Source organism: Vicia villosa, unplaced genomic scaffold (genome assembly GCF_029867415.1).
Source record: "Vicia villosa cultivar HV-30 ecotype Madison, WI unplaced genomic scaffold, Vvil1.0 ctg.000009F_1_1_3, whole genome shotgun sequence".
Lineage (NCBI taxonomy): Eukaryota > Viridiplantae > Streptophyta > Magnoliopsida > Fabales > Fabaceae > Vicia > Vicia villosa.
The window spans coordinates 778,278-792,281 of NW_026704939.1; the positions used below are offsets into that span (position 1 = coordinate 778,278).

Here is a 14,004-nt window from a genome sequence, read left to right on the forward strand (position 1 = left end):
TACTATGATCCCATTATTATGTCTATCATTGGAAATAGGATTGGAAAAACGATCAAAGTGGACAAAACTACATCTCAAGTGGAGAGAGGTAAATATGTGAGAATATGTGTGGAAGTAGACTTGTCAAAGCCGTTATTAGCTATGTTTTCAATTAAAGAGAAGTTGTACAAGGTAGAGTATGAAGGACTACACATGTTGTGCTTGGCATGTGGAAGATTCGGGCATTACAAGGAGGGTTGCTCATTAAACAATCGAGTGGTTAATGTAAACAAGGATACTGGTGGCAGTATTAGTGAAGAGGGGCAGAGAAAAGAAGATACAGTTCAAGGTGGTATGATTGAGGGGCCATGGAAAGTTGTTCAAAAACAACGCAGAGGGAAGAAACCGGTGGGGGAGAGAAAAAACATTGAGTCGGTAATCATTAATGGGAGAAGCGGAAAGTCAGGGTCAAAATTCTCCTTGCTGAATCAAGAGAGATCTGATGTTAATGAGCCATCAATTTTAAGGAATGATATGGACTGTGGCAGGAACGGAATTAATGATATTAATGTCGATTTGGAAGAAAGAAATAATAGAGATGAGCCTTTTCAGGAGAGTGCATTAATGGATGTAATGATTGAGAAAACAACAGGTGTTAAAGGGATAGGTGGAGAAAGGAAAGAATTAAATAGCGTAGATTCTGTGGTCGTGCATGACACTGTTATCGTAGACGTGCATGCAAGGAATATTACTGAAGGCTTTAATAAGGGTAAAAATGGAAAAGGTAAAATGGCGGGGGGGCAAGGATAGAGATAAGAAGGGGTACCATCTTGCGACACGTGGAATAACATCTTTCAAGGGGAAAAACAATGGAGGAAAGAAGTTTGGAGAAAGCATTAAAATAAACAAAACGAGATATTTCAATAGTGCTGATACATAAGAGGCAATGGCGCCAGTTCTTACCCCAAAAAACATGATAACTAATAAAGAAGATGAAGATACTGGCAGTTATTTGGGACAAGCATTATACACCAAGATCCAGAGCATGCAGGAAAGGCAAGCTCCTTTGCGGGTGGTAGTAGCACGAGAAGACCACCAGATAAGGGGCTGAGCAATAATTATTCAGAGAATATTAGTGGCCTCAAGGAAGCAAATACGACGAGTGAGCAGCATGCAGAGGAGAACATGCACACGCAAGATAGAAGTGATAAGATAGATGAAGAAAGAGTGGTGGAGACTCCGGAGCCATATATGGGATAGATTGTGGTTGGTTCTCTTTCACCGATTAGTCTCCATGATTGATAAGAATAAGATTATGCTGTGGAATTGCCGAGGAGCATCCAATAAAGCTTTTTTTAGATACTGCAAACAGTATGTAGATAATAATAGACCATCGATGGTGGTGGTGATGGAAACGAGGTGTAATCCTACAAATCTTATAAATGCTTTAAGCAAGATGGGTTTTGATAAGCAGTTAACGGAGGAGAATAATGGCTATGCTGGCGGTATTATTCTGGCTTGGGATAGTAGATATATGGAAGTTGAGCTTTTGAGCAAAAACTCTCAATATATCCATACTAGTGTTAAGTACCCCAAAGGTAGATCTTGGCTTTTCTCAGCGGTGTATGCTAGTCCAAATGAAGAGCTCAAGAAAATTTTATGGGAAAATTTGAGAGATATTACTGATAGTAGTGACCAGCCTTGGCTTGTTGCGGGTGATCTCAATGATATAGCTGGTATTGATGATAAAAAGGGTGGGGCTCCGGTTTTAGTTAGGAGAATTAATCTTTTTAAAGATCGTATTGCTGTTTGTAATCTTATGGACATGGGTTCTCATGGCCAAAGTATACATGGAGAGGGCCAATTTATCATGGGGACAACGAAAATATGAGAAGTTAGATAGAGCCCTATGCAATGAGGATTGGAGACTGGAATTCCCGGATGCTAGTGTCAAAGTACTGGCGCGAGTGGAATATTCTGATCATCATCCAATTCTTGTCATACCCTTTACTGATTACCACTACAAAGTGGAAAAGCAGTTTAAATTTGAGAATGCCTGGCACCTGGTGGAGTCTTATCAAGATATGATCTCTAATGTGTGGACTGAGGATAGGAACTTCGAGGATTGCTTGAAGGACACTAGAGAAAACCTTAAGAATTGGAAAGATCATTCCTTTGAAAGTGTTAAAATACAAAATAAGGACATTCTTGCCAGATTGAAAGGAGTTCAATGTAGACTGCAGAGGAGGGATAATGTTACGACGTTCAAGAAACTAGAGGACAAGCTGCAAAAAGAGTTGAGTGACATTCTTTCCAAGGAAGAATTGATGTGGTATCAACGGTCGAGAGCGAGGTGGTTAGCTGATGGGGATAGAAATACCAAATACTATCACATGAAGACAATTACTAGAAGGAGACGGAACAAAATAGCCATGTTGAAAAATGATCAAGGATTATGGATAGATGATGAAGTTGAGCTTAAGGAACTGGTGAATAACTATTATAAGAACTTATTTGAGATAAAATTTTGCTGGAAGGATGGTCTTCAATCTGGCGTTACTTTTCCTGCCTTGACTGAGGAAGAAATTCAAATGTTGAGTAAGCAAGTGGATAATGAGGAAATCACGCAGGCAGTTTTCGGTATGAAACCATGGAAAGCTCCGGGACCTGACGGCTTTCCAGCAGGTTTCTATAAAAAAGCATGGAATAAAGTGGGTGGGAAAGTTTGTGAATTTGTTAAAAGGCTATGGAATTGTCCTAGTGAAATTATGCGCATAAACCAAACAGACATTTGTTTAATTCCTAAGGTGGATGTCCCCCAGCTGGTCTCTCAATTTAGACCAATCTCTCTTTGCAATACCATTTACAAGATTGCCAGTAAAGTGGTGGTGAATAGAATGAAAGTTGGTATGGCTAAACTGGTATCGCCCTTTCAAACTGGTTTTGTGCCGGGACGGAGTATTCACGAGAATGTTATCGTTGCAAAGGAAGTCTTGCATTCTATGCATAAGATGAAGGGCAGGAAAGGTTTTTTTATGATAAAAGTGGATCTTTCAAAAGCTTATGATAAATTAAGTTGGGATTTTGTTTGGAAAGTTTTGCGAGAGGCTAAGTTTCCTGACTGCTCGATTAACTTTATTATGCATGCTGTGACGAGTAAGGAGACAAATGTTAAATGGAATGGAGCTCGAAGTGATTTTTTTCGACCAAAGCAGGGTATTAGACAAGGAGATGCCATGTCTCCGTACCTTTTCGTTCTGTGCATGGAGAAGCTTTCTCATTTAATTATGGAAGCTGTTGATAATGGTAGTTGGAGAGCAATAAAAATGGGAAAAGACGGACCGTGGATATCATGTTTGCAGATGATCTCCTACTTATTGGAGAAGCAAAAGAAAAGCAAATGCAGTGTGTGATGGATATTCTTAGCCAATTCAGCGTTATGTCGGGGCAGGAAGTTAGTGAGGAGAAAACTAGTGTGCTCTTCTCTCACAATGTGACCAGAAGTACGAGAAATAAGTTGCTGTGCATGTCAAAGTTTCGAGAAACGCATGAGCTGGGCATATATTTAGGCGTGCCCTTGAGTGGAAAACTATTACGGCGGGGAGACTATCAATACCTTATGGAACAACTGTCTCAAAAGATGGCAAATTGGAAAACTAACTCTCTTTCTTTTGCAGGTAGGATCACTCTTGCTAAGAGTGTGCTCGAAGCAATGCCGGTTTATTCCATGATGACCAATATCATCCCTAGAGCCTGTATTGAAGAGATTCATAGAATGGAGAGGAACTTCATATGGGGAGACACATAATCTAAGAAGCGCTGCCATGCTGTCAGCTAGGAGGAGATCTCTCAACATAAGAATATGGGAGGTTTAGGGCTTCGGAAGCTGGAACAAGTTAACGTTGCATGCATGAGCAAATTAGCTTGGTAATTTCAAAATAAAGGAAGTGAGTTTTGGTGCCAAGTTATCCAGCAGAAGTATAAGATTGATAATCTCCTTGATTATAACCCGAGTATTAGTACCTCATCTTTATGGAGTGATATTGTAAAAGCTTGGAGTTTAACTTCTAAAAGTGGTACGTGGAGTATTGGTAATGGTGAAACTATCCGAGCATGGACTGATTGTTGGTTAGGGAATGGTGAAGTGATAGCAAATTTGAATGTTAATATTCCAGAGTCACTTTTGCATGCTAAGTTGAGTGAATTGGTGACTAGGAGTGGTAATTGGGATTGGGAAGTTTTATCGTCGTGGATGTCAGAGGATTTATTGCAGAAGATAAAAGCCTTTTTGCCTCCAAGTAATGAGTTTGGGAGGGATGAATTTTTTCCTGCAGGAGCTAGTAAGACTTCCTTCTCCATTCATGATACTTATGCCGAGCTAGTGCGTCATGGAGAAGGGGATCCGAATCGGAATTGGAAGAAAATCTGGAAGTTAAGAGTGCAAGAGAGAGTGAAGACTTTTATTTGGCTTGTAGCTCATGGGAGATTGTGGACTAATGCACAGAAAAGTAGAAGAGGTTTGGGTACAGCAGCTTGTAATCTTTGTGGCAGTACTGAAGAAACAATTATTCATATGCTGAGGGATTGTAGCAAGGCTGTGGGAATTTGGGAGAATAAAATCCCAGCTAACATGCAGAGCGGATTTTTCAGTCTGGAGTTGGAGGATTGGATCGATCTTAATATAAATGCTAGTGAGGTTTGGAGCAGGTATTGGGCGGTTGCTTGTCACAGGTTGTGGCTCTGGCGGAATAAGGAGATGAATGAAGAGCACTATGATAGGCCCTTCAATCCTTCAGCTTTTATTTATCAACACCTTGAAGAATATGAAAAGGCTATAAAGGTTTCTAATGTTGTGGAAGTAAAGGAGAAGGAGGATCTTCTTCTAAAATGGAATCCGCCGGAGGAGAATTGGGTGAAATTGAATACGGATGGAGCAAGAAAGGATAATGGTAAAGCAGGGTGTGGTGGGATTATTCGTGATCATAATGGTATAACGGTGGGAGGTTTTTCGAAGAATATTGGTCGGTGTTCCGCCACCCGGGTAGAATTATGGGGGATTTTAGAAGGTTTAAGATTAACGAGGAGATTGGGATTGCGGAAGGTGGAACTTAATATCGATTCTAGCACCCTTGTCAAAGTTTTATGTGCCAGGAAAATGATGGAGGTGGATAGTCATAGTATACTTCTTCAAATCTACAATTTATTGGATGACCATGAAGAAGTAATCATTACTCATATTTACCGAGAAGCTAATCAAAGTGCTGATGCTCTTGCCAAAGATGCTGTGGATCGTCTGAACGATTTGGAATTTCGCGAAAATATTCCTAATAGTATTGCTCAATTTGTCTCTCAAGATTTAGCTGGAAATCTCTTTTTGAGATCCATTGTTTCCTAGTTTCTTGTTTTCGGGCCTTGGCCCTCATTGTAACAAAAAATAAATAAATAAATAAAAAATAAATAGTGGATATTATGTGTCATTATTTTTTCTCTCTCCTCCATCATATATTTATTAAGTGGTGATTATAGTCAAAATTTGATAACATCAGAGGTAAGTTTAAAATTCTTATATTAAATTTCAACTGTTTATAGAATTGAATATATATGATTATTTTTTAAAAAAAAAATCCTCATACAATAGTTTGATTTATTCTGATTAACCGTTAAAATTTGGTGTAAGAATACTTTTAGACTCGCATCACATTACTTTGACAATATAATATATTCTTATTCTCTAACTATTTTTTATTAAATAAGTACTTGAAAAAAAAAAATTACTGCATCATCCAATCCAATGATAAATTATGAAAACCACAAACAAATTTGAAATTATGAAAACTTCAAAGAAACAAAAGGACCAAAAATATAAACTTTCAATTTAAAATTTCATTTTTTTTCTCCCCAACCTTAATCAATGATCAAAATCACATAGAAGGAAAAGGATCAAGCCTAGGCACAGGAACACAAACTAAAGGATTTGCCCTTGAAAGAGTTAACCCAGGTTTCTCTTCCATATCAACCCTCTCACTCCCTCCACTAACCTTCCATTCAAAACATTGAATCATAGCAGCAAGGTTTGCTTGCACAACATGCAAAGCCAGTGAAGTTCCAGGGCAGCCTCTTCTCCCACTCCCAAATGGAATCATATGAAAATGTTGTCCCCTCACATCTAAATTTCCAACTTCACTAATGAACCTCTCTGGCCTAAACTCAAGTGGGTTATCCCAATAATTAGGGTCCCTTCCAATAGACCATATGTTAACAAACAGTTGTGTCTTTGCTGGAATCTCATAGCCTTGTATGATGCACTCTTCAGATGATTCTCTAACAATCAATGGACCTGTTGGATGAATCCTAAATGTTTCTTTGACTATTGCTTGTAGGTAAGGGAGGTTTACAATGTCTGATTCTTCTACTATTCTAGTACTTCCAATTACTTCATTAATCTCTTGTCTTGCTCTTTTCATCTCATGTGGATGGTTTATTAGTTCTGCCAATGCCCATTCTATGGTTAGGGCTGAAGTGTCTGATCCAGCCATAAATAAGTCCTGCAAGAAAAGGGAATGCCATCACTTTCTTGTTAAGTTTAACAAATTATGTTTCGAGTCCCTCATAAATCTCGTTGGTTGTTCGATCTAGACCTAAAATATTGCAATTTATTAAGTTTGAATTTAGACCGTCTGATTTTGATCGAACTACAACTGATATGCCAAATGCGGGGGAAGTGGAATGTACTATTGATTATAAGTATGGTTTATATTTTTTAAAGTTTGGCACTGCTAAGTGAATAAAAGGAAAATGTAATATTGGTACAAACTCAATTAGATCTTGATTGTCTAGGGCATTCAAAGTTCTCAGATCAAGATCAGATGATTCATATTTCGATTTAACAAAAATGTTTCAATTTCAACTTAAAATGTAAATGTAAATCGTCTAGTATTGATCCGACAGCTAAAATGTGTTGACTATAACGTATTTTGAAAACATATAATCATAAATATGAGTCACTTGATACTTACCAAGATGAAGGCTTTTATGTTCTCCATTTTCAATTTGATTTCGGAGTTCTCATCTTCAAATATATCCAATAAAATATCAAGTAGATCCTTAATTTCACCATCTCCTCCACCAACTTCTTTTCTTCTCCTCCTCTTCTCTTGATGCTCCTTGATAATCCTCTCCATCATAGAATCAAATCTATCCCGAATTTCCTTCAATCTCTTACTAAACCCCTGAACATCCCAGTTCTTAAAAAACCAAATAAAATCCGAAACATTAAACTTCCCCGTAAGATGCACAGTGTCTAGCACCAACTTCCTCACCTCTTCAGCCTCTCCTTCATTTTCACTACAACTTTCACTCATAATCATCCTCGAAATAACATTATTCGACATCCTCAAAAGCTCGTTCGCAACATCAATAGCCTCATTTGCCTTCCCTTTCTTGATCAAGAAGTCAACAAACCTTTTTGTCTCTTGTTTCCTCACAGGAAGAAGCCGAGTTAATGTGACGCCACTAAGAAGTTCAGACATGCATATTTTCTTCATGAACTTCCAATAAGGTCCATATGGTGAAAACGAGAAATCCTGTGAGCCGTATGTTAGATAATCAACAGCCGAACTTTGAGGACGGTTGGAGAAAAAGTTTTCGTGAGTTTTAAGAAACTCTTTGGCGGACTCGGGCGAGGAAGCTACGACACAAGGGACGGAACCAAGGAAAAGATGGATTATAGGTCCATATTTTGTTGAGAGTTTGTGAAAACCTTGGTGAGGTATTGTACCTAGGAGATGAAGGTGTCCTATTATAGGTAAGGAAAATGGACTTGGAGGTAAATTTGGTTTGTTATGTGTTCTTTTGAGTAGGGCTCTTATCAAAATTGTGGATATTAGCCATATGATGAAAAGTATGAAGTAACCTTGGTAATCAGCCATATTCTTGGATTTTTTTTGTGATGAGTGAGTGAAAATGTGTTGGTTACATTGTTGTATTTAAGAAGGAAATGACTATGGTACATATTGATGAAATTGTTATGGTTTGTGTTTGATAATTGTTATCTGTTTTGGAAAAGGACGATGATGTGTTGCTCTCAAATTTTTGGAAGGCCGGCTACGGCAACATGTGAGTTTTAAATTGTTATGGTGAATGAGTCTAAACTCTAAAGAAAAGAAAATGTTGCCTGGTTGTTTGTGTTTGTAGAGAAAGCTCTGTTTGTCGGGTTCAATATATATTGTATGGAAAATGTTTGGTAATGCGTATATAATATTTCTGAGAGAAAGATATATGAAGAGTGGTGCATAGATTGAAGAAAAAAAATGAGATGCATGAGTATTGGAGAATATGTGGTATTTTTGTTATTACGGATTAATAATTGGATGTTAATTTAGGGGATAACTTTTCTACCCATCACAAAAAGTTGGGTAGTGTACATTTCACCAATCACATGATGCCATCTAATCTTAATACATTTAATTATTTATTAAATATTATAATTGTTTGTTGTTTTCAAAACATTTTACATAGGAGGTAACTTTACCCAACTTTTTGAGTTGGGTAGATAAGAATTCACCGTAAATTTAATGTGCTGTTATTGTTTCGTAAACAATATTTAAGTCAAGAGCTGTGCTAGTTTGACACTATTTAATATATACACCGTAGGTTATACCTTATGCAATATAGAAAAATTTTTGGCACATAAATTAAAGTTAAAATAAATTATTAAAATATAAAAATAGTATGTTTTGTGTATCACATTACGGTGTAGTGTAATAATATAGTGTATGGATAGTTTTTCTCTTAAGTCAATTGTATTTCGCATTGATGACGTGTAAGTATGATGTTTTTGTAATGTAGTCATGAGGATCTATAGTACGATAAAGCGGGAGTGTGACTGCAAGGTTAACATTTTAATGTTCTAGTCAGTGAAGTTAGAGAGATGTAATTTGCAAGATTGAATGGGAAAAAATATTTGTTATTAAAACTGTTTCCAACCCAAAATGTGCGAGATTGTTTGATTGCATCAAATTTGGATCTAATCTTGTGGAATGGAGTTGTAAAAAGCAATTCCCAGTTACTAGTTCGAGCACCGAAGCAGAATACCGTTGATTGATTCATACTACCTCTGAATTGCCATGGCTAGAGTCCCTTCTACCCGAGCTTGGTGTTCCCTTCTACTCATCTACATTATTGTATGATAATATGAGCAAGGTTTTAAAAAACGGTCGTGGTCACGTCACGGTCGCATAAAGGTTTTTGCAATTTCGGTCGGTATAGTTGTATTGCGGTCGTCGCTGTGTGAATTAATGACAATTTGTTCTTCAATATAAAAAACACTGATAACGGTATTGCTATCGACATCTGTCAAAACCATTTTGTCGCAGCCGTATTCGCGGTCGCGGACTGTTTTTTAAAACCCTAAATATGAGTGTTTGTCTCTCAATTCTCTTTTCCATGCAAGTAACAAGTATATATTGTATAGAGCTTGATATACATTTAATCTTAGAAAGAGTGGTGTAAAAAAAAAATTAGTTATTCAAGAGCTCTGCTCAACTGGCTGATACACTAACAAAATCTCTTGGCCCAACAACTTTTCAAGACCTAAAGACCAAGTTTAAGATTGTTTGTTGCAACCCATTGATCTTGTGGGGGTGTTAGAGATAAAGCCAAGACCAAGCCAAACTTCATTGATAAAACTAAAAGAGTTAGTTGTTGATAGGTTAATTTTGTTAAAGTTAGTTAGGTGTCTGTTAGTGTTAGTTACAAGTATATTAAGTTTTGTTAGGAATGCAGTTAGCAGTTAAACATTTGTTAAGTCTATTGCTAACTGTTCATGCTATCATATGTAAAAGCAATTTTGCAAAATTATGTAGATAGTAAAAGGTTTTCACTCTCACTTAGTACTTTTAAAAAAATTATAGAATTGAATCTAATCGAATTAAAGTTAAAATAATTAAACTTTACATAAATAGTTTTAGAATCAAACTAAATAATAAATAAACTAAACCGAACAAAAACTATATCGAATTGAAATTGAAAATTGAAATAATGTTAAATACAAGTTTAAATTCTTTTATTAAAATTATTCGGAAAAAAAGTATAATATACATTACTTTAATGAATGAATATGTTTAGAAAAATTATCTTCTAACGATTTGATACAGTTTAAAATTCTGAACCAATATAATTAACTAATAATTTTAGTTCGATTTCGTTCTAATTAAATTTAAACGATTTAGTTCTATTTGGATATCCTTTTCTTATAAACCAATTAATTTCGATTTAATTTTTTGACCGAATTAAACCATAAACAACCCTACTCTCAATATTATATAAAGCTATAAAGCGTAAATTTGATATCCCCTTTACAAACTCTCTGTTCTCTTTGTTTTCTTTTGTTTTGTTGTTGATCATTGCTATTAAGTTTTCATCATTATTCAATGGTAAATAATGGAAACCAATGACAAAAAATTATAACATAAACCAAACACAAAAACTAAGAATAGTACCACCTAATATACTTAATTAATAATACAATATAATATATATAACAACATTATCTTATGCAAAAATTCACTAATCACAAACTTGAAAAGGATTAAAACAAGTAACAGGGTAACAAACCAACGGTTTTGCTAATCCCACAGAAAAAGAAGAACCTTCTTCCAAATCAACTTTATCACCACCTTTAATTTTCCACTCAAAACATTGCACCAATGCAGCAACTGTAACTTGTATAACCTTTAAAGCAAGTGAAGATCCAGGACAACCCCTCCTACCAAACCCAAATGGAATATACCTAAAATCATCTCCACCGTCCATTTTACTCACATGTTCATCCTCACATTCATCTCCACCGTTGATCTCGTCGCCACTATCTAAGAATCTTTCAGGTATATACTCCTCAGGATTAACCCATGATTGTGGGTCCCTCATAATGGCATAAACATTAATCAATGTCCTAGTTTGTGCTTTTATATCGTAGCCGTTGATTTTGCAATCCTCTAATGATTGTCTGAGAGCGAACGGTGCAGATGGATGAAGTCTTAGAACTTCTTTTACACAAGCTTGTAGGTAAGGCAGTTTTGGAATGTCGGATTCTCTGACTAATCTTGTAGGTCCCACTACAGACTTAATCTCAGCCCTTAATTTCTTTAGTATTTTTGGGTTGTTTATTATCTCTGCCATGGCCCATTGCATTGCCACCGAAGATGTGTCTGTTCCAGCCAAGAAAATGTCCTGCATTTGTATAAAGATAATCATAATAAAAATTCAAAAAATACTATTTTGAATTCAAATTGTTTTTCTTCTACCATTGGGAAGTTTCTTTGATATAGTATAATATTTTAAATTTTATGAACTAACAACATATACTAAGAACATGTTTGGTTTGGCGTTTCCATTCCAATTTTCACGTCCAGCTATCTAATCCACCGCAATATTTAGAAGCTACAGATTGTAGCATTAGCTTGGACGTGCGGTGGTGTTGGCTTAGATGAAAAACAAACACATTGTAAATAATATAAATAATAGGAATGACCAACTATGTCTATGAATCTATAAAAATAGGATGAACATATTTATGGGTGTGAGTCTAATAATTTGACCCTTGCAAAAAATTAAAGGCGGGACAGAGTAAATTTGTGGAGACTACACATTTTTAATTTAAAAATATAAATATTATGCAAATACTCGTGCTTGTAAAAAAAATATGGAACAAACACATTAGATGGTGCAAACCTAAAACTTTGACTTGTCCCGCATAAAAAATACGGACTAAACAGACATAATCTGCTGCCCAATCTTATTTTGCCACTCTGAGATAGAAACAAATTTGATATAATGATGAAAGATTTTATTTTTTATTTTTTATTTTATATTATAAAAATAAAGTTACAGTTCACCAATTTTAGTTCAACGGACATAAAGTCGATATTATTATGTTGAATTTCAGTATCAAGATTCGAACCTTAATTGAGTATGTGTAATTTAGTGGTTATGATCATTTGTCTCAATGTTTAAAAAAAAATTGAAAAAAAATTACAAAATTGTAAAATCACATTTAACACTAATATTTTCAGCCCTATTTGTTATAAAGAGTGATGAGATGATAAAATATAATGGAAAAGGAAAACAACTTACCAAGAAGAAGGCTTTGATATCATTCCTTGTTAACCTCACTTCAGCATTTGGATTTCTATACACTTCTAATAAAACATCCATCATGTCTCCTTGACAATCCTCACTATTTCTCTCTTCATGTTCCTTCAAGAAACCTTCCAAAATATGATCAAATTCACCCACTATCCTCCTAAGCTTTTTCCCATACCCAAACAAATCCAATTTTCCCAAAGGCCCCAACACTTCACCCATACTCAATTTAGCTCCTACATGCATAAACTCCCTAACCAAACATCTAATAACATCTTTGTCAAAGCAAGTGGTTCCCATTGCAATACGACACAAAATATTATTACTAAAACTAGTGAAATCCAAACACAAATCCGTTGACTTATTTTCATTACAACACACCACAAAAGATTTCAAGAGGCTCTCTAACTCTTGCTCCCTAATATGCAAGAAACGATCATGTTGTGAACTAGAGAGTAATTTAGTAACACATAGTTTTTTCATGAATCTCCAATAAGGACCATATGGAGCAGTGATGAAATATGACCCTTTATATAAAAAATCATGTGAGGATCCAAATTGGGGTCGGTAACAAAAGTTAAGGTCATGTGTTTTCATGACTTGTTTGGCAACTTGTGCATTGGAGACAAGTATAGAAGTTGAGGCACCTAGTTTGAGATGAAGTAAAGGGCCATAGTGGTGAGAAAGTTTTTGGAATGATTTTGGTATGATTGAGCCTATAAGGTGAAGGTGGCCTATGATGGGTAATGATGGAGGGCTTGGTGGAGGGTTAAATTTGGAGTTTTCTTTTGTGGTTTGTATGTTTTTAATAAGCGAAGTGAAGATTAGCAAAGCTAGAAAGAAAAAGATGTAGAAGAAAGGCATGGATAAATTTTGAGACAGGTTTTAGTTTTTTCACTTGGAGTTCAAAGCTTACAAGATGCAAAACATTTATTGTATGATGTGTTATAAGCTCTTAACTTAATTAATAATATCTTGTAAAGCAATTTAAATTATAAATAACACTAACAACTTATTTTTTTAAAATTATAAGTTAACATTATCATACTACAATTATGGCTTATAAAATAGATGCATAATTGTACTAAAAATTTACAATATGACAAGTTATAAATAATAAAAAAAATTGACGTGGATTTGACGACATCATTTTTTTTTAGTTTATTGTTAAGAGTTTGTAAGTTGATACCCCTAACTTCGGAAATGCATTTCTGAAACGCCTTTTTTCGGAGATGCATTTCCGAAAACACCCCTTTTTGGGAGAGGGGTGTCTTCGGAGATGCATATCCGAAATATCCCATCCCAAAATCAAATTGGTCTTGAAATGTTTCGGATATACACTTCCGAAAGAATTCAATAATTATTAAAAAATTAAAATCAAGTGAATCAATACAATTAATAGGTATGTGAATCAATAAAATTAAGGTGAATCAAGGTGAATCAAAATTTCCTAAACAATTTTAAAGTTAAAAATTATTTTACTAACTAATATAAATTAAAAACATTTTAATTTCACAAGTAAATTTTGGATTATATAGAATTAAATATAAAATTTATTTATTAAATAAAATTAAGACAAAATCTTTTTTAATTTTTAAAACTAAATGAAAAATTATAATTCATTTTTAATTATGAAAAATAATTTTTTTTATCATAATTCATTATGAAAAATAATTTTTTTATCATTGTTATTATTATTATTATTATTAGTCTTATTTGATCTCTTTCAATATTATTATCAACCGTAGAAACATGAATTGAAATTATTCATAACTACATTTTAATAATTGAAATTATTTTAAATTTTTTGTAATTGAAATTATTTTAATTTTTTAATTAAAATTATTTTAAATTTTAAAATATGAATCAGAATAGAAATATATA

General features: G+C 34.7%; 3 protein-coding genes across 3 annotated transcripts; 1 reads left to right on the forward strand and 2 right to left on the reverse strand.

The window, feature by feature from the left end:
* The first annotated feature begins 1,273 nt into the window (after positions 1 to 1,273).
* Positions 1,274 to 1,870, forward strand: LOC131621549 (uncharacterized). The gene has a single exon (XM_058892590.1). It carries the CDS (start codon positions 1,274 to 1,276, stop codon positions 1,868 to 1,870), a length of 597 nt encoding a protein of 198 aa, XP_058748573.1.
* A 4,030-nt stretch (positions 1,871 to 5,900) lies between these two features.
* LOC131621535 (3,9-dihydroxypterocarpan 6A-monooxygenase-like) lies at positions 5,901 to 7,910 on the reverse strand. The gene is made up of 2 exons (XM_058892578.1): positions 6,996 to 7,910; positions 5,901 to 6,524 (listed from the first exon to the last, which is right to left on the reverse strand). Exons 1-2 carry the CDS (start codon positions 7,905 to 7,907, stop codon positions 5,901 to 5,903), a joined length of 1,536 nt encoding a protein of 511 aa, XP_058748561.1. The 5' UTR covers positions 7,908 to 7,910.
* A 2,352-nt stretch (positions 7,911 to 10,262) lies between these two features.
* Positions 10,263 to 13,069, reverse strand: LOC131621536 (cytochrome P450 705A12-like). The gene is made up of 2 exons (XM_058892579.1): positions 12,112 to 13,069; positions 10,263 to 11,208 (listed from the first exon to the last, which is right to left on the reverse strand). The coding sequence occupies exons 1-2, from the start codon at positions 12,982 to 12,984 to the stop codon at positions 10,546 to 10,548; spliced, it is 1,536 nt and encodes a 511-aa protein (XP_058748562.1). The 5' UTR covers positions 12,985 to 13,069; the 3' UTR covers positions 10,263 to 10,545.
* Positions 13,070 to 14,004: the final 935 nt, after the last annotated feature.

Excerpts from the sequence above, each read along its gene's own strand:
- LOC131621549 (XM_058892590.1), top strand. The coding sequence starts at position 1,274 with ATGATTGATAAGAATAAGATTATGCTGTGGAATTGCCGAGGAGCATCC.
- LOC131621535 (XM_058892578.1), bottom strand. The coding sequence starts at position 7,907 with ATGGCTGATTACCAAGGTTACTTCATACTTTTCATCATATGGCTAATA. Across the intron at positions 6,525-6,995 it reads ACATAAAAGCCTTCATCTTG|GACTTATTTATGGCTGGATC; the intron begins GTAAGTATCAAG and ends CTTTTCTTGCAG.
- LOC131621536 (XM_058892579.1), bottom strand. The coding sequence starts at position 12,984 with ATGCCTTTCTTCTACATCTTTTTCTTTCTAGCTTTGCTAATCTTCACT. Across the intron at positions 11,209-12,111 it reads ATATCAAAGCCTTCTTCTTG|GACATTTTCTTGGCTGGAAC; the intron begins GTAAGTTGTTTT and ends ATACAAATGCAG.